Raw genomic sequence first — 22,991 nt, forward strand, 5'->3', positions numbered from 1 at the left:
TATACCCCCGGCTTCCATAAAACGATATTTGAACTCGGAAGCTCACTCTTGAACACGGTGAACTCTGGACCCTGTGGTCTCCTGGAGCATCGCACTTAAGCTTCAACGTTCTCGACGGGGCTCGTTTGTCTGTACGTAAGTCTTGGCCAAGGCAGACATCAACTAAGAGCAAGGAAGGGAACTCCCGTGGTGCTAAAATGGTTTCCTTTTCTTCCCGCGGTCCGCCGAGACTTAATTGGGGCCTCTGCATTGATTGATTCTCACTGGCAAGGTGTTTCCTATAGCAAGAAGATACTAATGTGTGAATAGGCTCTTTGTAAGACAGGTAATAAATATCTGGCAACGCGGCGTGAGTGGCCTGTGATATTCCTTGGCCATCGGCTGCCCGCTTCACAACAGACTTGTGTCCTCCCAACTCCGGTTTTCGTCACCTTGTTTCTATTCCCGTCACTGGTTGTTCCAACGATCCATATCGGTTCGGCTTCGACTCACAGATAAACAGCGCAAGGCTACACAACAGAATGCTCAACCTTCACCGTGGGTTCCGGTTAGTGACGTTATAGGCATGCCACCCCTTTACGATCTTAGCCGCCGACCGACAAACTCAATTCAGACACCTTCGCCTTCAGACCCAGGTCATGGTGTAAAGGCTCAACTGCCTTGTTATCAACCGGGTATAGTTGCCGCCTAACACGGCAAGATAGCGTAAATTGGTCATTATGCACTGCCTCTGACGAGAGCTCGATCATGTCCGATGACAGGATAGAGCCTTGCATGATGATGAACGCTAGAGAACACCTTCCTACCTACTATGTAGGCGGGGTGGGCTGATAGATTTCGATCGACAGGTTTCCCCGTGGGTGCACACACCCTTCTGCAGCAATGGAGGGTGGCTCACAATCATAACACGGCTTTACAGCCTTATAGCAGGGCCATGTTTTGTCAGATCATAAGAAACACGGTGCTCTCCGACTTGGGCACCGAGAGTTAGGCTAAAAGTTTAGGAGTATGAAATTCGCTTAGTAGTGCTTTCTGGTCTTTGGAAGTGACAAAACTAATGCCTTCTATAAAGTGGTAGGCAGATATGTTCTGGATAGAAGACAGGATATGTTAGATGCTCACCCACATCACATCCTGGGCTGTGTCTAGCCAGCAAGTAGCCCGACAGATCGCGATTGGGGTTTGTCACCCTGTCCTGGGGTAGGTGAGGTGTGGTAACACAACAGGATCCCTCTCTAATGGTGTTGTCTACCTGCACAGGTGTTGTCTCTAGACTCCACCGGACCTCAGGGCCTTGACTGATTTGCCACTCCCAAGATACTGGTTAGGGCTATCTATAGTTAGTTTCTTTCTTAATCACTGCTATATCACCAACAATACACAATACCATCTCATGTGATGTCCCCCAGGACGCTATTCCGTGCTGTCACGTCGATAGTTGTCTTTTGAATGCGGACGAGGTCTTTTTTGGGCGATAACGCAGTGGTCAAGCGAGACCAGGGCATGGACAGGGGGGAGCACACAACGCACGCGCACATACAGCACACAACGTGAACAACACGCCATGAAATCACCGATAGCCAAAGAGATGGGTATTCTACAATGCTCAATAGGTATTTACCGACCAATTTCATACGTTTTGGAACATACAACTTAAAGCACTTTAGTCCGTCCTTTTCTTTTCACCACAAAGAGCGCACGTCGTCCAAGTTGAAGCTGTCAAGTCGAGAGAGCCTCAAAAAAGCAAAACAAGCCTGGAGAGAACCACAATTCATGCCACTGGCATGTGGAGTAGCGAGCAATTAACCTTCCCTTTTCCCGGTTACCGCTGAAAATCAGTTTCGATGGTGGTGATGATGCTGATCATATCAGGTGATCCTTGTCCTTGAGCTCTTTAACTGCTCAATAAACGAGACCAGACAGCACGAGACACGGCACGGTTAATGTCCAATATACGGAGTTATATCCAATGCAATGCAATGCAAAGTCAGTCATGTCATGATACTCTGTGTATGTGATACGTTGGACGCCAAGACCTCAATTCACAGTCACCTCCTATGGCTCCGAAAGGACCTAACACGGAAACAGCAGGAGCAGTTGATCGTGCCTGCTGGATCGCTAGCCGAGGCCAATTACGAGGCCGCGGTTCACTTAAGCGTGATCCGAGATCCAAGACATATCCATGAACATCCTCCATCCATCCTTGCGCAACCTTAGACAACTACCAGGTGTAACACTACCTATTGCCGGCTCGCTTACGCTGCCATTCGACCGGAAAACAGTCCGTCGGCCTTTGTTGAGCCTCGGGGCTTTAGCGATGCAGTTCTGTCAGTTATGATGGGCAAATGAGAGGTCAGCATCGTCACAGTGCAATGGTTTTTTCAGTACTCGACGATACTTGACAAGCAAGCCACGGCACTATCGCTTATTAGCCTCGCAAGTTCCCTGCACGTTGGTTCTCCAGAAGTCCAGAGAGTGAGACGCTGTCATTGTTTCCAAATGCTCCGCTGCACCCTGGCTTGTCCTATGTGCGGCCGACAACGTCTTGCGTATTCTATGTCTTGATGAGCATTGATATTCCTTCTCCTTGCTTCTCCCAGTCTGTCACATGCCACGTGGGATTAGCATAGTACTGATACCCACTCAGGAAGAAACGCATGTTGACACCCGTCGATCATTAACTCAGCTGCTATTCCATGCGTTGTATGTTGTACGATAGAGCTCAGAGTTGTCGAGGTCTCAGATGCTTCACATAACACACCGCGTTTGGCCTGAGAAGAGAGCGCGAATATCGGATCTTCATAGAAAGCCAGCCGTTGGCAAAAGGAAGACTCGCATTCGATGGTGTCGCAGCTACTGTAATACACGTCAACCTCATGTTCTCCTGCGAGACCGGTAGATGGAAATCCACACAAGAGCATAATCTCTGCGGGCCCATGCTTTGACAGCGCTTGGTAACGCAGCTCTAAGGCGTAGGTGAGGAACGACGCATTATTGAGTTAGTGATGGCCAAGCTGGAGCCAAGAATTGGACGCATAACAGTGCAGTATTGTGTGTGCACACGAGTCAAGGTATAGTCGTTGGCTCCACCGCCATTCTGCTTTTCGCAGAACCACTTCTCTCCATCAAGTCATCGTCCTGTATGGGGTCACATCGACAGTAAAGTCGACAGACTATGGAGCTTTTCGATGGACAACGCTGTTCGTGCCTAAGAGCTTGAGATCGGGCTAAGGGGTCGGTTGAGCGATAATACTCGACACAGCAGCTGAAAGAAGAAAAAGGCACACGACACAAAAGCAAATATGACATGCCGTTGTGATTTCTGTGGATAACATGGGGTGTTGGTTCATTTCAGCTATCCTTCTACATATTACGGATAGTCTCTATGCTGTGGATTCTAACTCTCTCTGGTAATGCCTCAGGATTGACTTGATAGATACCATGAGCCACCCATCAGTCAATGCCCAGTTCCTAGCTAGTGTGCTAAGTCCTTTGCAGCTCTCAAGCATTGCCAAACTCGGATCTTTCTAGTTTCAAGTGCTCCGCTATCCCGCGCCGAATGCCTGCACTTGCGCCGTGACCACGGAGTCGACGTGGACGGAATCTGTCACACCCCGGACCTGTCAACACGGGGACCGGCGTGTTTCGGTCGGCCTGAAGTCCAGTCGGTCTTCTTCATTAACGTCGCCTTCAGGGATGACTTGTCCTGCACGCCTCTCAGCCAACTCCTCGAGGTTGCTGGTAGCTCCGCCTACCATGAATAGATGTCATGAGGTGGTGGCTGGGCACTGAGTCTCTGATGACAGACAACATAACGTTCATTAAATAAACAACGAGGGCAGTGACTCTGACGAACAGCCGGATATGCTGGACAGTCATCCGATGTGCACTAACTTTGTGCTGATTCATATTGCCTCGATCACCCAAACCCATATATCGCAACAGTGTAAATGAAGCTGTCTCACCGGGACCGCCTATCATAGAGTAGCTCAATTTAGTCTGAGGGCAGTGTCTGGAATATGCGTTCGGCTTTGATTTCGAACCCCTGCCGAAGTGCTCTGATGTCCAGAGCTTCAACACGTATTAGGCATTCGAATCCTCAACGAACAAAGGCAGAGCGTAGAATGGTCAAGTACAAAAGAGAAAACAACTGAGACAACAGGAGCACAGGGATCGCGGAGTCGGAATCAGCATTGCATGCGCTGCCACAGAATTGTGTTAGGATCCCGGCCGAGAAGAATCTTGTTGATCGAACGAACCTCTCTCACAATGCAGTCGAGCGGCGTTTACGTTTAAAGGACGCGCATCAAAGAGGGTGTGATGACAGTTACGCCCCTGTCGCTGTGCAAAGTCCATGGATTCAGCCATATCTGCATACGACAGCACGCAGGTAAGACGATTGAATAATCATTCAAATGACACCCCTAATTGTTGCATCACCAAGTACAAGGGTTGTCATCAACACTCAAGAGGTGCCTAGGGGTTGAGAGTGTGAAGAAGATCTTCCGTTATAACTAACAAGACATCTTCAGGGACGTTTGTTGTACAGCGACCACCCGTGCTGCGAGACTAATGTGAGCTGCAAGAAATGTCAGGTAGCATTTGACCAGGGCCCTGGCAGAATCTGCCCTTAGGGCGGGCCGTTGCCGATATATTACTCACGAACATGGATACAAGGCACAGGAACGACGCTTGAAAAGCTAGTAATTGTGGTCCAGAGAACTTTACAGCTCATATCCTGAATTGCTCTTAGAGCATCGCATGCCAATGCTCGGGCCTCAATGCTTCACGGCAAAAACGTCAGACATGAGAAGCATCAATGCATGCGACGTAGTGGGCCGGGCAGACGACGTAAGAGCCGCTTTTGCCACATCAACAGGCATATGCAGGGCCTGAGAAAACAAAAGAGAAAACACGAAATCAAAGCGTGACACCAGAAATCGACTGCCACAAAAAAGCCATCTTGAGCCATGAGCCTCGGGTGTGGACGATGCAGCAACGAACCCTTGTCAGGGACCAGGGGTCATTCAACACCATTGACTATTGTGTCGCGGCCTGGTGACGTCGTGAGCGTACTTTACTGCCCTATCAAAAAAGGTCTGATCGATAGCAGTTGGGCCTGTGCTCTCACCAGCTCACATTATTCCGACATCAATTGGGTCTTTGTGCCCACTGGCTGAGTATACAATTCCAAAGAACCCATCGACGAGCAAGCAGACGCACGGAATCGAACTCATATCGATGACCGATGATTGTTCCACCGCTTTACAATAACGCCTCTATCACAGCAAAAGCCTATCTACATTTGTGTACGTACTTTGGTTTGCCCTCGAATATCCGTCTCTTTCTGCTTCTGACTAACTTGGGTTTATTCCTCCCAGAAGCCAGGGAAAAGGTACTCGACCTTCTTCATGGCCTCGGGATCACGGCCAGCTGGCTTGGTCATGAACTTGACGGCTCCTTGAGAGGCACCAGCCCAGTGCTTCGCTTGGACCAGGTCGCTGTTCTCGAGCTCAGCAAGTCGATCCAAGACACCCGCTACAAGTCGCTTGGCATTTTCATTGTTAGCCTTCATGTACTTGATGACCAGCTCTACATTAACATCCTCAAATGAATGCCAGCAATCATAGTCGGTGGCCATGGCAATCACCTGGTAGGCCAGCTCAGCCTCGCGGGCAAGCTTGGCTTCAGGAAGGGTCGACATGTTGATAACGGATCCTCCCCAAGATCGGTACATGTTGGACTCGGCGCGAGTTGAGAACTGCGGCCCTTCTAGATTGTTTGTCAGAGGATGATTCGGCGATTGGCACTGCTTCAACGGGTCTCTTACCCATGACAATGACCGTGCCCTTTTCGTGCAAGACGACGCCGTCGCCCTCCATATGAGCTGCGCAAGCCTTGACCACCTTAGCAAGGCCTGCATCGAAAGGGTCGGCAAAGCCAACATGTCCAACTACACCACCCTCAAAGAAGGTAAAGGGACGGATACCCTTTGTGCGATCAATGACCTGATCCGGGACGACAAAGTCCATAGGCTTGATCTCCTCTTGTAAGGAACCGACGGCGGAGAACGCGATGACGGATCTAACACCAATATGTCGTAGAGCAGCGATGTTTGCGCGGTTCGGGACTTCGTGAGGAGCAAACTGATGGTGAACACCATGGCGAGCAAGGAAAGCGACGTAGCCACCTTTGTGGGAGAGGATCTGGATCGGCGAGGCCGGGGGTCCCCAAGGTGTGATAGGGGTGAGAGCAGCGACGGGCTCGAAGCCTTCAAGCTGACCGAGACCAGTACCGCCAATCACGGCGATATGGACAGGCTCTGTGAGGATAATGCGAGAATCAGCATTGCATTTATATTGATGTATACAGACGGATGAGATAGTCTACACACTGTCGAACGTAGTAGGGAGGTCACCCATCTTGACGAATTGAAGCCGAGATTAGTTGGGGCAAGGACTTGGAACGTTGGTGAGAATGAGAGGTTATCGTCGTCGCGAGGAAATATCTGCCGTGTCTAGGTTGGTCCTCAGTAGTAGTTACCTAGGTGCCTAATTACCTAGCTACCCCGCCGCCATGACCAAGCTTACGTGCTTGGGTAGAGGCGGGATGGAGGGGTCGCGGACCTTTGTGAGCGCTACCATTGGTTGGCGCATCTGAGGATACCAAATCTTTGGCATGATAGTGCTATTATTCTATCATAAAGATTATAAGTAGGCAACCAGGTATGGTATAGAATGCTTACCGTGCTGTGTTTATAGACTTGCGATAGGCTATTACTGTTATCATAAGGACCTCATAAGGCTTGTGTTGCTATTTGTTTGGTGGGGCTGAGTTCTTTTACGCTTAGTGAACATTTCACTCTATCAACATTCACCCAATGAAGGTATTGATAATTTAGTGATAGAGCTGGATCAGTTTTGGTTTAATCTCATCTTTTGTTAATATTGTAATCTCATATGCAGCATCGAAATTCACAGTCTCACACTTATTTACCTTCTTCCTCACACTCACCCTTTCTTCTCTCTCTCTCTCTCTCTCTCTCTCTTATGCTGACCAAGCCGGCCAAAATTTTCCGGCCTAAGTCACCTAGCTCCGCCAAAATTTAGCCCACCACAACCTCACCCATCAAATAGTCTGGCAGCCACAACTTGTCAGCGACTGTGTATGGATGCCATGACGAGAAATGATAAAATGACCCGACTTCCCGACAACGTCAATTTGCTGAACGAGGCTCACGAGAATGGACCTGATGAAACCATCGAGGAGCGCTGCTTCGCTGCCGCCCTCGTCTGTCTTGAAGGCCACTACACTCAGTCTCCTCCCATGGGCCCTCAGACAGCAGCTAAAGTGAGCTCTATGATCACAAAAACATTAGAGAAAACACACACGATACGCAAGGCTCGGTAAGCCTCAGCCTCGCTTTCTATGCGGGCCTCATCACTGACGAGCGTGCAGCGAGGCCATCTCAAGAAATGTGGCGATTTGGATCTGGCTCACCAGAATTTTTGCAGCTGCCATACCGAGCCTCACCACACGATCTGTAGGGCCGCTGTCGAGCCTCAACGACCCAGAGAAGGGCGTCACTCCCCAGGAGAGCACTGCCTTGATTGTTATGAACCATGCGACAATTAAGGAGGACATAGCGACTCTCATCAAGCTTATGCATATTGCCAGGAATCTCCTCGTGAATGCTGAGCCCGAGGTGCCGCAAGACATCTGCGCGGCGGTTCACTTTGATCAAATGGTATACCAGACCATCATTCTCTGTGTCAACGTAACGAGTAAGGGCTACGACGGAGAGATTCTCGATGAGAACCAGAGATTAAAGCTCGGTGATGTCACAGAGCTATGTATGTATCCACGGTGTCGAGACACATACTCCCACACTAACAATAGAATCTAGACAAAAAGCTGCTGGTAACTTCTTTACAGCAAGCCCATAACTGGACTGCGAAACACGACAGGAACAAAATGTCTTTTTGGTTTGACGTCCTATTTGATGATGACGGCGCGCTTTCGGGTCCCGAGGAGAGTCTGGGCGATGGCTCAGGCTTCCGCCCAGACGTGGCAAAACGACAGGTCCAGCACTGGCTCGATAGGAACTCCAAGCTATGTGACACTGCCAGGAAGCTGCTCAAAGATTACGCCCAGAACCAAGCCTCGAAACCACCCGGCAACCTCGCCCCGATTCGACCTCTGGCTTGGAACTGGCTCCCGGATGGCTCTGTGGATGTTCCTGGAGATGTCACCAACACTGAGGATAAGATCAACCCGGTGTGGAAGCCCGATGAGACGGACAAATTCGAACAAGATCGTGCATATGGGCGCGTCTCGAGAGAAGTTGACACCTGGTGGCTGAACGCCCGCGACCCTAATTACGAAGAATGGCTAGTCCTGATGCCATCTGTGGAGTTTGCCCAGAGCCGCCTGGAACATTGCCGCAATAATCTCGTGCATCGATATGCTCACTCTTGTGGAACAGACCACTCTCCGCCGCCAGGTGTTGTTGAGGAGGAAGAGCTCTCGGAACACGAGCATTGCCATCACTGTGAACACGATGATCATGAGCATGATCATGAGCACCATCACGATCATCACCACGACCATCACCATGAGTGCGACCATGACCATGACGATCACAATCACGATCACGACCACGACCACGACCACGACCATCACCATGACCATCACCATGAAGATGATCAGGAGTGCGTATGTCAATGTGATCACCACCATGACCATGAACATGATCACCACCATCATCATCATGATCACGATCATGAGTATGCTCACGACTACGTGGAGGATATCATGGACGAAGAAGACGCTGACGATGATGAATCTTATGGGGAGGGGCCACTGACTGGTCTGCTAACTGAAGTGCCCAACATTTTGGATCCCAAACAGATCGAGGCCCTGCACATGATTGTCAAGTCATGCATTCTAGACAACGCCGGATCGGGGTTGACTCGAGCAGGCGAGAACCTCCAGAAGACCAGGTGTCGTATGTTCCTGGCCCTTGACTGCGGAAAGAGTCTCCTCAGAGAGATGCTAGTCTTCATTGCTGTCTGGGAGAAGGATGAGCAGTCTCTCATCTTCCAGGTCACTACTCAGATTGTGGAGGCCCTTCATCATAGCGCCTTGATTCCATATGCCTGGAACTCGCTCCGTATTCCCAAGGATATCATCTCGCCCGCTCAGACAGTCCTTCTACGACTTGTCAACCACATGTTCAGAGCTCGGATAAACAACTCAGCTTCTCAGGAGACAAAGGACAATTCCCGTGACATCAAGCTTGTTCACTTCTTCTTGAGTTTCTTTCGAAGCCGTATCGTCCCCGAATGTGCCGCTCTCATGCATCTTCAAGCTCAAATTCGGGAAGAGAACTGCGATCCTTCCGAGTTTCCAGTGGATAGTTGGGATATGGAACGTGCCAAGGATGGTTTGGCTCAGTACCTCGATTTTCTCACGACCGTTGCTGAGATGCTGGACACTCGAGCCAAGCTGATCGAGTGGGAGGCCATCTACGACCTCATCACAATCTTGACGGGGCTGGAGGCTGGAGTGCCCAAGAAGCCTCTTATTGAGCTCCCCAAGCGGTCACCTCGGAATGACAGTGACGGCAACCCCATGGTTGAGCGACCATACGCCGCTACGGAAGATGGACTCCCCCCCTCGCCACCACCTCCTCCTCTGCAGGAGCCAGCGCATAAGTTCCCCTGGTCCGGGATCAAAGGACAAATCTTTACCATTATCGCCACTCTCTTACAGCCGCCTCAAGGTCAGAGCAGCCCTGGAAACCCTGATGTGCAGATGCAGATGGTTAAGTATAACGGAATTGTGCCTCTTCTCAACTGCTGCGCCTACGACGACCACAACCCATATGCCAAGGAGCGAGTGACGATTTGTCTCAAGTGGCTGCTGGACGGCTGCGAGGCTGCCAACAACTTCTTCCGTGAACTTGTCAACCTCTCGCCACCGCCTAACCTTCGGCCTGCCCCTGGCGGTACCACCGTGTCAACGATAAGGGTTGATGGTATCCAAGGCGAAGTCAAGGTGCAGGTCCGCTCGAGTACGTCTGCACCAGGCGAACAGGACACTAATGACATTGTGGACGGAGCTGGCAGGATTGATCTCAACCAACCCAGTGGACGAGGCAGCATTGAAGATGATTTTATGGCATAAATAAGTGCCTGTGTATTTGTCATGAGAAACATGAGAGAAATTTCACATGGTATGGAGGTTAGCATGGCGTAGGGTGTCTGGAGACTACTGCGTAAATGGTTGGTTGGACTTTGGTATTTGTGGAACATCTCAATCAGAGGAGTTTAACTCAAGGGATGAGATGTTGGACCGAGTTTCTGTTTTCTACATACGGCTGGAGTTTGGACAAATACAGAAAAGTTGTGCTTATTAGGGATATCTGGGTTTGGGCTTGCATAGAATCACTGTGGGTAAAAGTCAAGCTCTTGATTTGTTGATCTTTCATCATGTTGGACAAGTATTACGCATGACACCAAGCACAGTTCAGATGAAACATCACATATTCCCATCCGATCATGGTGGGTATGGCAGAAGCCTCTAGGTCATCAGCAGTTACAATACTGCCTACTCAAGCATGAACAGCATCTAATTACCAGTACCAGAAGCTTTCTAGGCTAAGGATATTCACCATCTGAGCAGTCAAAAATTCCTAGAGTTTTCACATCAAGTGCTATTCCTACCAAGCCTAAAGAGCACAATCAGTCTCTGGTTCAAGATCTGGGGCCGTGATATACCTATGATACTTATCTAGGGGCAGTTAACTGATACTCTACAATGAATAAACATCTTTAGATTCACGTTGATGACCAGAACGGTCTATGGTCAACTCTTACTAGGGAATGAATCACAAGTCGTCTCAGTGTCTTTCTGCCATCCCTTGCTTTCAGAAGCCTGGCATTCCCCATGAGTATCAATCAATTCAAGGCATTACATAGTCTATCACTTTCGGGTTAATCAGTCTTCTCTATTTGCGACCAGACTGACGGCAAACAGGGAATGATAGAAAGACGCCGAGTTAACTTGATTGTCTGAGAGATCAGAGGACCGCAAAGGTGTGACCGCCTGCCAAGCAATGTCCCACCCTTAAGTAGCCTATAGACTGACCTTCAGAGTCCGACTCGTTAGAGCGCCCCCCTTATCAAAGGTCCGACCCAGACAGCTACATATGGAATGCATAGGACGTGTGTTTGAGGGGCGCTATCGTCAAATCTTGCCACGAAGCCAGCAGCGGAGACTTATTGCAAGGCGTGCTTTAATTACAGGTAGTAATAAACAAATGTTCAGCCTTGGAAATATGTTATTTGTATGAGTGCCCGTCAAGCAAGTGTGTAGTCACCGCACTTACACGATGGCTCTCTGTCAGTCTCTGGAAGAGATTCCTTGGTATGCTTAGACCATCGACACCACGTACATTAGCAGTATCCACGGACTGGAGTTTGCGTTGCATATACGCATTAGTAAAATCATGAAGTTCCCTGCTGAGCTGATAGCTCTGACCCTTCTAGGAACTTGCTGAAGCAATCGCCAAGTTCTGACACAAAACTTTATTTGCGCCTTTACCAAGTTTGGCAGTGACAGAAAACGTCGGGGACCCATTTTGCTATCCCTTGGACTTTTTTTTTTTTTGAGTTTTTGAGTTTTTGGGCATCAGTGTACAGTGAGAGTACAGTATTGGTTTGACCTGTCAAGCCCTTGGCTCGATCTCGTGGCATGACAGGGAGGCCTGGAGATCGAGACAAGGGTCTTCGGTTGATACGGGACAATCACAGACAAATGCCGGCTGATGAACAAGAAATGCTGTTGGTTCAGAAAAGTTTCTTGTGTGTACATATGTATTTCCATGATCTGACAGCGGCGGTCAGATCGTCCACAGCATCTCCAGATACTGCATCCCATCGTATTTTGTCGTGATTCCACGCAACTCTGACTCAGGTCCTCGTGACCATCTTGCTTCACCCATCAAATCGACAACACACAATGCCAAGTAAATCAAATCAAATCAAATCAAATGCGTGTATGTATGTACTCCTCCTGCGCCCAACATGGTATGCTCGTGCCTGACAGCGACGTCTATGGTAAAAGAAAAAGAAAAAGAAAAAGAAAAAAAAGTCTTTTCCCAACCCACGTTGCTGTACTATGCAAGCCCGAGCTTGATTTCCAGCTAATAAAATCTAAAAATCCAAAAGTCTTAACGTGGGAGTGTAAATCATCAGACTATGATAAGAAAAGACCAGAACAGTGGGAACAGAATAACAACGCTTAACCATTTGTTCTACTAAAAAGAAAAGACCTGAACACCTTGAAGTGTTTCTCCTGCTAGGAGCCGTGAATGTGTTGACTGAGAAAGTAATACGCCAATGCAAAGGGTATCGTAAATATTCATAAATGCCTTAAAGCAAAGAGATACCGGAACTGGCTGAGCACCTCCAAAATTTACAAAGTGGAGTGAGTGCAAGTCGGACAAGGATCTCGAAGAATGCTGGTAGACCAGGTTTGTATGCCGATAAGTGTAAGAAGTTGGTGTCGTTGTTGGAATTTCGTCAGAGAGAGCCCTTGTTTCGTTGTGAGGCGCGGTATGATGACGTCGTTGGCAGTTCAATATTGAGACTATCACTGTTGTTGTCAAATCGTCGTCAGCAGTGTTATCGAACACTACTGTGATAATGTTGACTTGACTACTCAGTCCATCTCACTCAGAAAGCCGATGCAGTAACGACAGCCAGTTTCATCGACAGGAACGGGGATTATGGTGAGAAGGTTGTTGAATGGCTGGCCATATTTCTTGTAGTTGGTGACGGGGATCTGAATCTCCCTTCCAGCACAGACGGCCTGACGCATGCGGTGTGAAGCGACCTTGTCCGTACCCTTCCTGTCAAGAGACCGTTCATGCCCTGGTGGTGCTTGGAGGAAGCGGCAATTTCGCCCAAGAACCTCACGAGCCGTGTATCCAGTGAGTTCGGAGAACGAGTCAGAAACATAGATGACGGGGGCATCGGCCTGGCCCATGTCGCACACGACAAGAGCGACCGAACAGTCCACTGGACCAAGAACAACTTGAGGGTTTGGTCGGCCCATGACACGGAACTGTTTTATTGTTAGTGGCCTGTGGGCAGATTAGTGATGGTGTAAGTCGGCTCACCAAGATGGACATGATGTCGATCCCACTGGGAGCGTAGAGCCCGGGGTAGATGACGGGGTCTTGAACTCGACGCCAAGTACCTGCAGAGTTTACTGTGCCGTCAACATTGAAAGAGCCCTCTTGAGGGAACTCATACTATGGAAAAGTCAATGGGTGCCACTTTGGACAAAGATCACTTTTGAAACCTACATTGAGAGCATTGACCTCCCAGGGATTCATAGCTGGAACTGTCTTGGACGCCATGGCCGAGCAGTGAGGAGAGGGCGAGCGTGAGGATGGAAAGCCCAGCGGTAGTGTTGAAGAGATGGCACGCATGGAAGCTGTCATGTCGAGGATAACGGGAGATATGAGTAAGGTGATATATAGGCCCGGGCCCCTGTGTCCTCGGCTGAGGTAGCACCAGAATAAACGCAGTCAAGTATGACGGAGTCAATCAGCAGCGTTGCAGGATGTTGGAGTCGTCAGGTATCAGTCGGATAGAAAAGCTGGAAGCGGATAGGTTGCAAGTTTGAGGGATGAATGAACTGGCAGGTAAGCGAGGAGGAACTCTTGGATCGTCCAGGATGCGGCTGGATAGTTATCCCAGATGAGGTGCCAGAAGACAGTCAGACTTGTCAGGGAATAACTGTGCGGGCGGAGCTTTCAATGGTTTCCAAATGCGAATGCAAATCGTGATGGACCCTGAAAGGGAACTGACAGAGACGGCGGATGCTTTGGGGGTGTGGGTGATGACGATCTGGTGTGAGTATAGATAGTCTTGGTATGGTCCTGGGAGTTGCTCTGCTGTTTATGGTGTTGAACTGCAGCTGCTGATGTTGGGGGCGTCAAGTAGTGCGCATTTCACTGAGAATGAGGAGAGGAGCATTTTCGCGGATGAGTGGCTGTATTTTGAGCATGATTTGCACCTTTTCTTGAGTCCTGGGGGCTTGCAATACAGCCTCATGTTTGCTTCAACAAACAGCCCAACAGTGGTCAAACGGGCATTGAAGCAGGGGTCTGGATACCACAGCGAGGTGTAGGCGTAATAGGTACGGGTAGGGGTAAAGAAACCCAATTCGTAGGGTCTTGTTCGATTGGTTCAAGGTGCTCGATTCTCATGGTCCCCGAGCAGTTGAAGAGATCGCCAGCGACAGTCTCGAGACACAAGATCGGTACTCATCGACGAGGATCTCCACTTTAGTCAAGGAACGACCTGTCAGATTGGTGAAACGCAAAGGTACGTACACTGCTGAGATCGCTGAGTACTTTGAACTAGGCCTCTGGATCGGTGCAATGGACTGTATCTTGTCGTCGGCAGTTTTCTTAGTCAATCAAGCCAAATACACAGAATACCTACGGAGTACAGTGCCTCACAATATCTATCGATTGTCATTTGGCTTGTTTCTTCTTGGCGTTTCGAATTCGATTATCGTATGCAAGAGATATTGATCGCTCCCGGGTTGTGTTTGTTTTTGTTTTCGTTTTTTGTTTTTTTTTGTTGTTGCTTTTGTCTACCCATCATCACGATGACTTCTTGATAGCATCGACAATGCGCCAATATCAATTCGTCGTCGGCCTGGGCTCGATTGAATCTGGACCCTCCTCGCTAACATGAGCAACACATTTGCGTGTGCGTATGCGCATGCGCATGCGTTGTTGGCCAGCCTTGGCCCATTTCACAAGCGACCGTCTTTTGCATGATCGATGCTGTAGCCGATGAGCGATGCACAGGTCCAGGGTGAGAAAGAGCTTGTTTGGTGTTGAGGCGCGATGGCTTGCTAAGGCTTCGATGCGTGGAACCAAGTCTTGGTTGCCGTGATCAAACACAAGCACATTGGAGGCTTCCGTCTCCCCGCCCGCCCTATTTTCTTTTGTCTCCGATTCAAGACAAACGCCTGAGACAAGGATTTCACTGGTCGGTTTTCGCCAACGACCGCAGACATCGGAAAGTGCATCGAGATGTTGGAGAAGGTCCATGGCCACGTCCAAAACTATGACTACGACACCGTGCCTGGTCCTTGTAGAGTCTAGACCTTTACTGTCGTCACTGGTGACGCTGAGTGGGTAAGGTAGGTAGGTTGTGAGCCGAGCCAGGCTGGGCTGAGTTGAGCTGCTGGAATAACCCGTCCTCGCTTCTGATGAAGCTACAGTTGGCGTCGATGCATTCATTGCCCTGACATTGTCAGTTGGTCGCTATTCTTGCGATTTCGTATTTGATGACTGCTGTGCGTCTTTTGGCGATTTATTGTACTCGCTCTAAATGTCAGATAGCTGATTCTCATTCATTATTATTTTTTCATTCTGTCAGAGTGATATGGATCAATGACGCTGCAGCCATTCTTCAGATCGACAGGCGCTTGGGTTGAGCCCCCTGCTCCTTTCGGTTCGTTCGCGAAACATTTGATATTGTCGTCTTTGACTTGGTGACACTCAATCCATCGAGATGTCTCTCCGATCCATGTTAGTGAAATATTACAGTACCGTTTGGGCACCTGCCGACGAGAGCCACAGCACATTGGCCTTCAAAACGGCCAAATCAAAATGGGGCTAGGGTGAGTAGATTAGAGGTCTAGGGTAGGCGATACACTCAAACCTACTAGACTTAGGTAGGTAGGCGGGTACGGATAGAAAGACAGGCCCACTCACCCATCTGAAAATGTCGCGTCTCTCTTTCAATTAACGCGTGTCGTGTCGCTAACAGAGACTACACTCCACCAACTGCTCAAACATCAATGTCATTCCCAATTGATTGATTATACAGCTGCCATATCAAGATCTCAACATGTCTCGGAGAGCCATCAACCGCACTGGTAATTCATCTACAGAGCTACCTGGGTACGAACCACCAGCATGTCCACTCACCGACACTGCTCGCCGCAAGCTGCACGACTTGTCAAACAGCCGCTCAACAGCCGCATATCAACAGCAGATCAACGAATCTGTCCGATTACTTGGCTTCAGTGTCAGTGATATACACGAGCGATTGCGCATGCAGCGCGAAGAGTTGTCCCGCCTAAAACTCCGGAGAGAGGAGAAGGGGACAGAGAAATCTGAGGACGAGCTACGCCTCGAAGCTCATCTCCCTGAATTGGAGGAGCGCATTAACACACTGACAGCGGCATCGGAACAGGCCATTCGTGATATGATCGATCGCAGAGCAGAATTGGAAGACGAAGATGCCATGTTCAGCGAGTTGCATGACACGGCCAGTGCAGAAGCTGCCCAACAAAGACAAGTGGGCGCCCAACGAAGCGAGCAGGATGACGAGCAGGAGCCGCGGGGTGCAACAAGCCTACTCGAACTCTACAAAGAACTGCGCCAGAAGAAAGACACTGAATATACTAAAATGTCCGCCCATCAGCGTTATGCTCTCAATAACGACTACGCTGGCTTCAAAAAGCTGTGGCACGATGCTATGGCTGGCGATGAGGGGCCCCCACTGCCCGATGCCTCACGCTGGTTCACTGCCGATGGCGAGCCTATCATGACCGGTGACGTCAAGGGAGCAGGTGCCGGGGTAGGAGACGACGATGACGATATTGCCGTTGAGCGCGAGGTCAAGAGCATTAACTGCCCTTTGACATTACAACCCATGAAGGATCCTTACACCAACCGGAACTGCAAACATACATTCGAGAAGGCCGCTCTGCTCGAGTATCTACCCATGCGAGGAGAATCTCAATGTCCACAAGCAGGATGCTCACAGGTCCGCTCACTCTCCATCATCCAAGTACTATTGACTAACTTGGTGTATAGAAATTCACGCGTGCGCGATTCGACCACGAGTTCTTCCAGGACCAAGCCATGGCGCGCCGTATCAAGCGTGTTCGTCTGGCACAGCAGCAGCAGGAAATGATGGATGAAGAAGACGAAGGCGACGGCGACGACGAACTTCGAGTTAGAGGCTCACAGGCTGTCCCCGGAAGGCCGCTCAAGAGGGAGAAGAGAGGAGAATGACCGCGGTTTTAGGTCACATTTGCGATTTTGTTCACTACGAAGACACGATAAAATGATACCCCACCAGTGTTAGACAGACCTGATAGAAACCAATCTAGCAATTGAGAGCAGTCTTCAGATGCTGCACATAGGTATGGAATTCGAATGAAAATTGAAGAACAGAACGGCCCAAGAGAATCATAGGACTCGAAGACAAGAGCGCATTCCAGGATGTGCTATATTTAACTCTATAGATATTATATATACGACAATGTAGGGTATCTCGAGTTTTTCAGTACCCCCTATGCTATTTGGCTCAACGCGCCTTATCCAAATAAGAAGTATTCCAATGCGATGCTTTTCCAACCGGTGCTAATTACCATTACCCACAAAACCTTGGGGGATAACGCCATGATTTTTCTATAACAATGATCTCTGCTCGTGCTGCGCAGGTGCAACAAACAATACAGTGTTCCCTCAGACTTGGGGAGCTCATGCAACAGCCTGCAATACCAATATGCCAGCAATGGCAACCACTAGCCCTGAATTGGGCGGGTTCCATGCTGCAGCATCAGGTGTTTCGGTTGCTGTATATACACCGGTCATATCCGATGTTGAGCTGGGATCTGAAGTTGATGTTGTTGGTGTCTCCGTCGTTTCTGCTTGCAGCGGCCAATCTTCCTTCGAGGTATACAGTATGCCATTAACCACAGTCCCTTTGTCATCCTTGACTAGTTCCTGGGCGCCCTCATCGCAACTGCCTTGGAAGTTCCGAACGTAGCACGTAGGATTCAGTTGCTTAGGAAGATCTTCAGTATGGGTCGCATTGGCATCGCCTGTGGTATTATACGTGGCGGTATCAATGTCCTTGCCAGTAGAAATCGAAGTGCCCAGGATTATACGAGCAAAAATCTGAAAGGCAGTCTCAGGCTGATAAGCAGGCACAGCGTGGCCTGCTTGGTAAACACGACTGAAGGACAGGTTGCCGAACTGACGAACAACACCACCAATGTACGACTCATTGACAATGATGGGTGCGTATCCAGCGTCAGGAAACCGAATGCTGTATTCACCGCCTGCTTCGCTGGCCAGGCTTTGCGAAACAGCTTCTCCACCAAGCCAATTGCATATATAGTCACGATCTCCGTATATCAGGGCAATCCGTACTCCTGAATTGAGGAGAGAAGCTAGACGGGCGATATTGCCGCCACGCGCCTGATCGCCCGTGGATTGGAACTCGAGATTGACATTTATGTTGGTCATTGTAAAGTTGATAGGAGAACCGATAGCTTGTCGCACAGCGTCTTGGTTGAGGTATTCCAAGAATGTCATAGGTGGAAAAGGGTCGGCTAGGGGCGCAGCAAGATCATACCAGCCACGACCTGAACTAGAGTAGGCGTTTTGAATGTCATTGCAGCTACTTTGAGCCTCAAAGCAGATCTGATTGATAGATTCCTCGTTCCCCTCGCCCTCGGGATCACTGACTGATGCATCGGTGGCGCATTTCTGAAGAAGATCGCGACAGCCGCCTTCAGCAGAGAACTTGTCGAGATTAAACTTGGCGTCGCTATCAGATAAAGCTTTATAGCCATATGTATTGTCACTGGCAAATGTTGGATAGTAAGGTACTTGAATCTCCATGTCAACGCAACCATTGACGATGCCGAGAGAACTGAGATGAACGTCAATGGTTGAATTGCGTGGTAACTCCCCACTCTCTCGGCGAGCGTTTTGCTGTACAAAGGTTTCCGCGAAGATAGGGCCGTAGCGACCACCATAACTTTCGGCAAAGAGATTAATGCCAAGTGAGCTGTTGCGAGAACGCGAGGCAGGCTGGTATTGTGGGAACGTGGTCAAGAAGCCCTGGACCATATGCCAAACGGCCATGGCAGCGGTCTCAGTAGTATTGGCAGTAAAGTTTCCATTGTTGGAACTGAAAGTGCCATTGCGAACGAGCCATTCTGGAAGCTCAGGGTAGGACACTGGAGGCTCAGTAACATTTTGACTGAGAAAGTTTATTGTGCCGTCGGTAGGCGTATCGTATGAAAAGCCGACTTGGTTGGGCTAGAAAAGTGCACATGAGCTCTTGTGAGTTGGCGAGGATACTCGAGGTTTACCTACCTGATCGATAAAGAGCATGTTAGAGGCTCGATCCCAGCCCCATTCTCGCACAAGCGTCTCATATTCATTTAAACCCTTTTCGACAACTTCACAAGGCCCGTTGCCGGTGAAGAAACCATAGAGTGAACTGGATCCTGGTCCTCCATTGAGCCAGATAGTGAGACTGTCAGTCCGCTCACGAGCCTCAACAAACCAAAAGAAGAGATTGGTTGGATAATCCCCGGGGACCGACACCCAACCTGTGTACTGCTTTTGAGAGTCGAATGCTGAAGAACAGACGCCTTCGGGAGTTTTATAAGAGACAGTCACATCCCGGTTTGCTGGTGAACGAACGACTGTGAGGTTACGCGCCTTAGCATCAGAGCTAGGGATGAATTGTGCGAAGGATAGAGAGATCAAGGTAGAAACAACAAAAAACCGTATATAAAGAGGCGAATAAATGAGGCGATGAACCGCCATAGCGGCGGAGGAAGAGGTGAGGTTTCGTAGCAATGCAGCGACCAGGTATTTCAAGAGTGGTGAGAGGGTACGGTAGGAGTCGTCGTCATCCAACAAATAATCAAACCCATAGCAAGACAATAACTAAAGGGCGAGACCAGTCAAGTCAAGCAAGACACCAACGAGCGATTGATTGAGACAAGAGATGCCGAGACAAAAACAAAACAAAACAAAAGACGGGCTGCTTTGGAAATAAACGACTGATAGACAATGAAATAGAAACACTGGGATAGTTGTCAACGAACGACAGTCATTATTAGAAATGGTACCTTGAATTTGATGTAGGTAGCTAGGAGAAAGAGGAAAAGGCCGATCAATCCAGGAGGAGCCCAGGTCAAGTGGGTTCCATTCTGACGGGAGTGGAGGAACCGTTGCAGCTGCAGTTACGGGGCAGCCACTGACTCCTCGTTTCTGCCCTAGCTACCTAGGTAGGTACTGCCATGAACCAGGTCTTGCACTGTATTGGAGGTTGATCATAGGGCGTTTTGGACTCTGTCAGCCCTCTTAATTAGCGGAGTCTGCCCTGGCGCTCTCGGCTAAGGCATTGGATCTTAGTGGGCGGGGTTGTCTCGGGTGGCTGTATGTACGTACAGTACCGTACCTCGTAATTGTCCGGTCAAGGATATCAAAACATGTGAAGACCTTCTGATGGATGTCTTTTAGATTCGATTCGCTGTTGCTCGGAACAAAATCGCCAGATAGATACCCGATGTTCAACGAGAGGTACTGTTTGTTTTGTACGAGTTGATGTGCAACGCGAAAACCTGTTACGCCAAGGATCATATACCCAGTAAGCTGTAAATCCTTATTAGTGGTAGGGTGATCCAGGAGCATGGAGCTGTATCAGCTCGCACAGCCGCAACATGCCTTGAGATGTTACTGGTTCGGTGGTGCACATTCCGACATTAGAACTTGCTAGTTCTGACTGACTACGGAGTACCTAGGTATGCAAACGACAACAACTCCCCAGCCTTACAGCAAGTACGCTCTTTTCTACAATAGGTAAGCTGAGCGAAGAGAATAGTCTCGCCAACCAAAATATCCAGTGGTAGACTCTAGTAGGACCAAGTTTATTCCTCCCATAACGCATGCCCTGTTACAAGAGCTTTACGGATCCTCCTTAGAATCATGCCAATTCGATAGTTAACAAATCCCCGATCGGATTATACTTTACATAGTAAGAGCCTTTCAGCTGGCGAACTACCTAATCATCCCACACTATATTACAGTTGACTGTTATTTGATCATTTGCGACCTCTCAACTTTTGTGTAACCGTATAGCACATGAATCATACACATCTGAACCAAGCCTACCTATCAGGCTTCGGATTTACGCACAGCAAAGAAGTAGTTGCCTACCTTTTCACTGCCGTCGACCTGCTTCCAGCCGAGCCCAGGGACATATATTACGCCCTGCACCATTGGGTGACTCCAGCCTCGACCGGCGAGGAAAGTTCGCAACTCCTCTTCGTTGAGATACTTGTTCCAGTCGTGTGTACCCTTGGGTACAATACCTAGAACGTCCTCGGCCATGAAGTTGGTGGTAAACCAACTCATCCACGTCCGCGCGATGGTGCTCATAACAAGCCACCCCCCAGGTTTGACAAAGGGGCGCACCTTTTCCAGGAATGCGCCTGGAGCATCGATATGCTCGATAACCTCGAACAACGAGACCACATCGTAGGCCTCTTGTGGTGTCGCAGGAATAGGAAGATTTTCTATTGACGTTTGCCGATATTCGAGCTTGAAGCGGAGACCAGGATCTTTGCGAGCGTGTGAACGTGCTACAGCGAGTACTTCAGGGGTGGGATCGATAGCAGTGACATGCCTGGTAGTCGGTAAACGAGCTGCACTTTCGGCAAAGATACCGCCGCCGCAGCCAATATCAAGGAATGTCAGGTCTCGAGTAGGAGAATCGGGGTCGGTGCGGTGACAAGTGCGGATGAAGTCATGACGTAAAGGGTTCATGAGATGAAGTAGCCGGGAGGAGCCATGAGGATCCCACCAGTCGGCGGCGAGCGCATTGAAGTGTGAGACCTCATCGGGGTTGACAGATGAGAAATTCTGCGACGAGTTGGACGAGGACGTGGAGTGCCATCGAGGTGTTGGTAATGTCGTAATAGAGACTGCGATGGTATGGCTCGCCGGCAATGGGAGGGCGAAAGGCCGCCGACTTGATCGGGCGAGGTTGCGGAAGAGGGCACCCGCCGGCCGGGACGGAGCCGGCATATTTGGAGGCTCGGAGGTGAAGTGAAAGTGGTCACGGTTTGGTTGGTAGGTGGTAATGGAATGGGTAAGGTGTGGATGATGCGAGGATCGATGAGCCGATGACAAAGCTGCAAGCCAAGTGAGATAAGATAGTCTCGATGGACCCTGGAAAAAAAGTCAACGATGACAAGATTCAATTCGATTGCAGGGTGCACTCGGACGGTTCCGCCATCGGTTCCACTACTGCAGTATCAAAGTCCAAGAATTTCTGTCGTCTTTCGCTGACTGATGCTTCGCAATTCCTTAGTCCAACAACGTCTTTAACAAAGCTGACATAATGAGGGAGTCAGAACTGACCAATCACAATCAGAAGAATACGACCCGAACTGCCCGATCAAGTAAAGACCCCTTTCAAATCACCAATGCATTGACATGTGAGCCCATCAGTGTCGACGATGCACCGCGGGTTCACAACCAATGGCTCCGAAGGTAAAGTAACTCGGTATTCGAGTAGGTCCTCATGGGATTTAGGCTTACTTAGACCGGATAAGCCGGGCTCGATCGTAAGGAAGCGAGCGGGAAATTCACCGCGCGGCTGTGATTAAGACCGGACTGCGGAGCGGGGCTTGGCTTGCTTTGGAGAAAAAGGTTCTGTCTGAATCATGCGATGCGAGAATCAAATGCCGTATCCGAGCATATTTGATAGTTGCAGTTCGCTCTCCATCGCCTGAATCATTACTCACTCACTCAATCAATCAATCAATTATTTGCTTACTCAACCTCTACTTGGTGCTTAACAATCACCTAATCGGCTTCCATATCAACGTCCCCAGTAAAAAAAAAAGCAGTTCCCGTTCCCCTCCTTGACCCTTCATCAACCCCCGCGTGCCGCTGCCCGCTTCCGTCTCCGCCTCCGAACCCGCTCTCCTCGTGCGTCCCGTCGCAAACGTCGCATTCACAGTCAGAAGCCGAGGTCGAGAAGCCAAGCATCCTCTTTGGAAATCCAATTGTTGCTCAACACTCAATACCTTGCACTGTCCAATTCCTCTACCATTATTCCCTA

At 49.5% G+C, this 22,991-nt stretch overlaps 6 protein-coding genes across 6 annotated transcripts; 2 read left to right on the forward strand and 4 right to left on the reverse strand.

Moving 5' to 3' along the window:
* Positions 1–5,368: 5,368 nt before the first annotated feature.
* FPRO_09536 (putative MEU1-multiple enhancer of UAS2) lies at positions 5,369–6,422 on the reverse strand (the record flags this gene model as incomplete). The annotated part of the gene is made up of 3 exons (XM_031232938.1): positions 5,369–5,772; positions 5,831–6,322; positions 6,395–6,422. The coding sequence occupies 3 exons, from the start codon at positions 6,420–6,422 to the stop codon at positions 5,369–5,371; spliced, it is 924 nt and encodes a 307-aa protein (XP_031082825.1).
* A 772-nt stretch (positions 6,423–7,194) lies between these two features.
* FPRO_09537 (uncharacterized protein) lies at positions 7,195–10,188 on the forward strand (the record flags this gene model as incomplete). The annotated part of the gene is made up of 3 exons (XM_031232940.1): positions 7,195–7,406; positions 7,459–7,853; positions 7,907–10,188. The coding sequence occupies 3 exons, from the start codon at positions 7,195–7,197 to the stop codon at positions 10,186–10,188; spliced, it is 2,889 nt and encodes a 962-aa protein (XP_031082826.1).
* A 2,538-nt stretch (positions 10,189–12,726) lies between these two features.
* FPRO_09538 (putative vivid PAS protein VVD) lies at positions 12,727–13,513 on the reverse strand (the record flags this gene model as incomplete). Its single annotated transcript, XM_031232941.1, has 3 exons — positions 12,727–13,131; positions 13,187–13,321; positions 13,376–13,513. 3 exons carry the CDS (start codon positions 13,511–13,513, stop codon positions 12,727–12,729), a joined length of 678 nt encoding a protein of 225 aa, XP_031082827.1.
* A 2,434-nt stretch (positions 13,514–15,947) lies between these two features.
* On the forward strand, positions 15,948–17,122 carry FPRO_09539 (uncharacterized protein; the record flags this gene model as incomplete). The annotated part of the gene is made up of 2 exons (XM_031232942.1): positions 15,948–16,871; positions 16,922–17,122. The coding sequence occupies 2 exons, from the start codon at positions 15,948–15,950 to the stop codon at positions 17,120–17,122; spliced, it is 1,125 nt and encodes a 374-aa protein (XP_031082828.1).
* A 471-nt stretch (positions 17,123–17,593) lies between these two features.
* Positions 17,594–19,681, reverse strand: FPRO_09540 (uncharacterized protein; the record flags this gene model as incomplete). Its single annotated transcript, XM_031232943.1, has 2 exons — positions 17,594–19,165; positions 19,223–19,681. The coding sequence occupies 2 exons, from the start codon at positions 19,679–19,681 to the stop codon at positions 17,594–17,596; spliced, it is 2,031 nt and encodes a 676-aa protein (XP_031082829.1).
* Positions 19,682–21,037: 1,356 nt separating this feature from the next.
* On the reverse strand, positions 21,038–21,949 carry FPRO_09541 (putative COQ3-enzyme of ubiquinone (coenzyme Q) biosynthesis; the record flags this gene model as incomplete). Its single annotated transcript, XM_031232944.1, has 1 exon — positions 21,038–21,949. One exon carries the CDS (start codon positions 21,947–21,949, stop codon positions 21,038–21,040), a length of 912 nt encoding a protein of 303 aa, XP_031082830.1.
* Positions 21,950–22,991: the final 1,042 nt, after the last annotated feature.

This window comes from Fusarium proliferatum (assembly GCF_900067095.1).
Source record: "Fusarium proliferatum ET1 genome assembly, contig: FPRO_scaffold006, whole genome shotgun sequence".
In the NCBI taxonomy this organism is placed as follows: domain Eukaryota; kingdom Fungi; phylum Ascomycota; class Sordariomycetes; order Hypocreales; family Nectriaceae; genus Fusarium; species Fusarium proliferatum.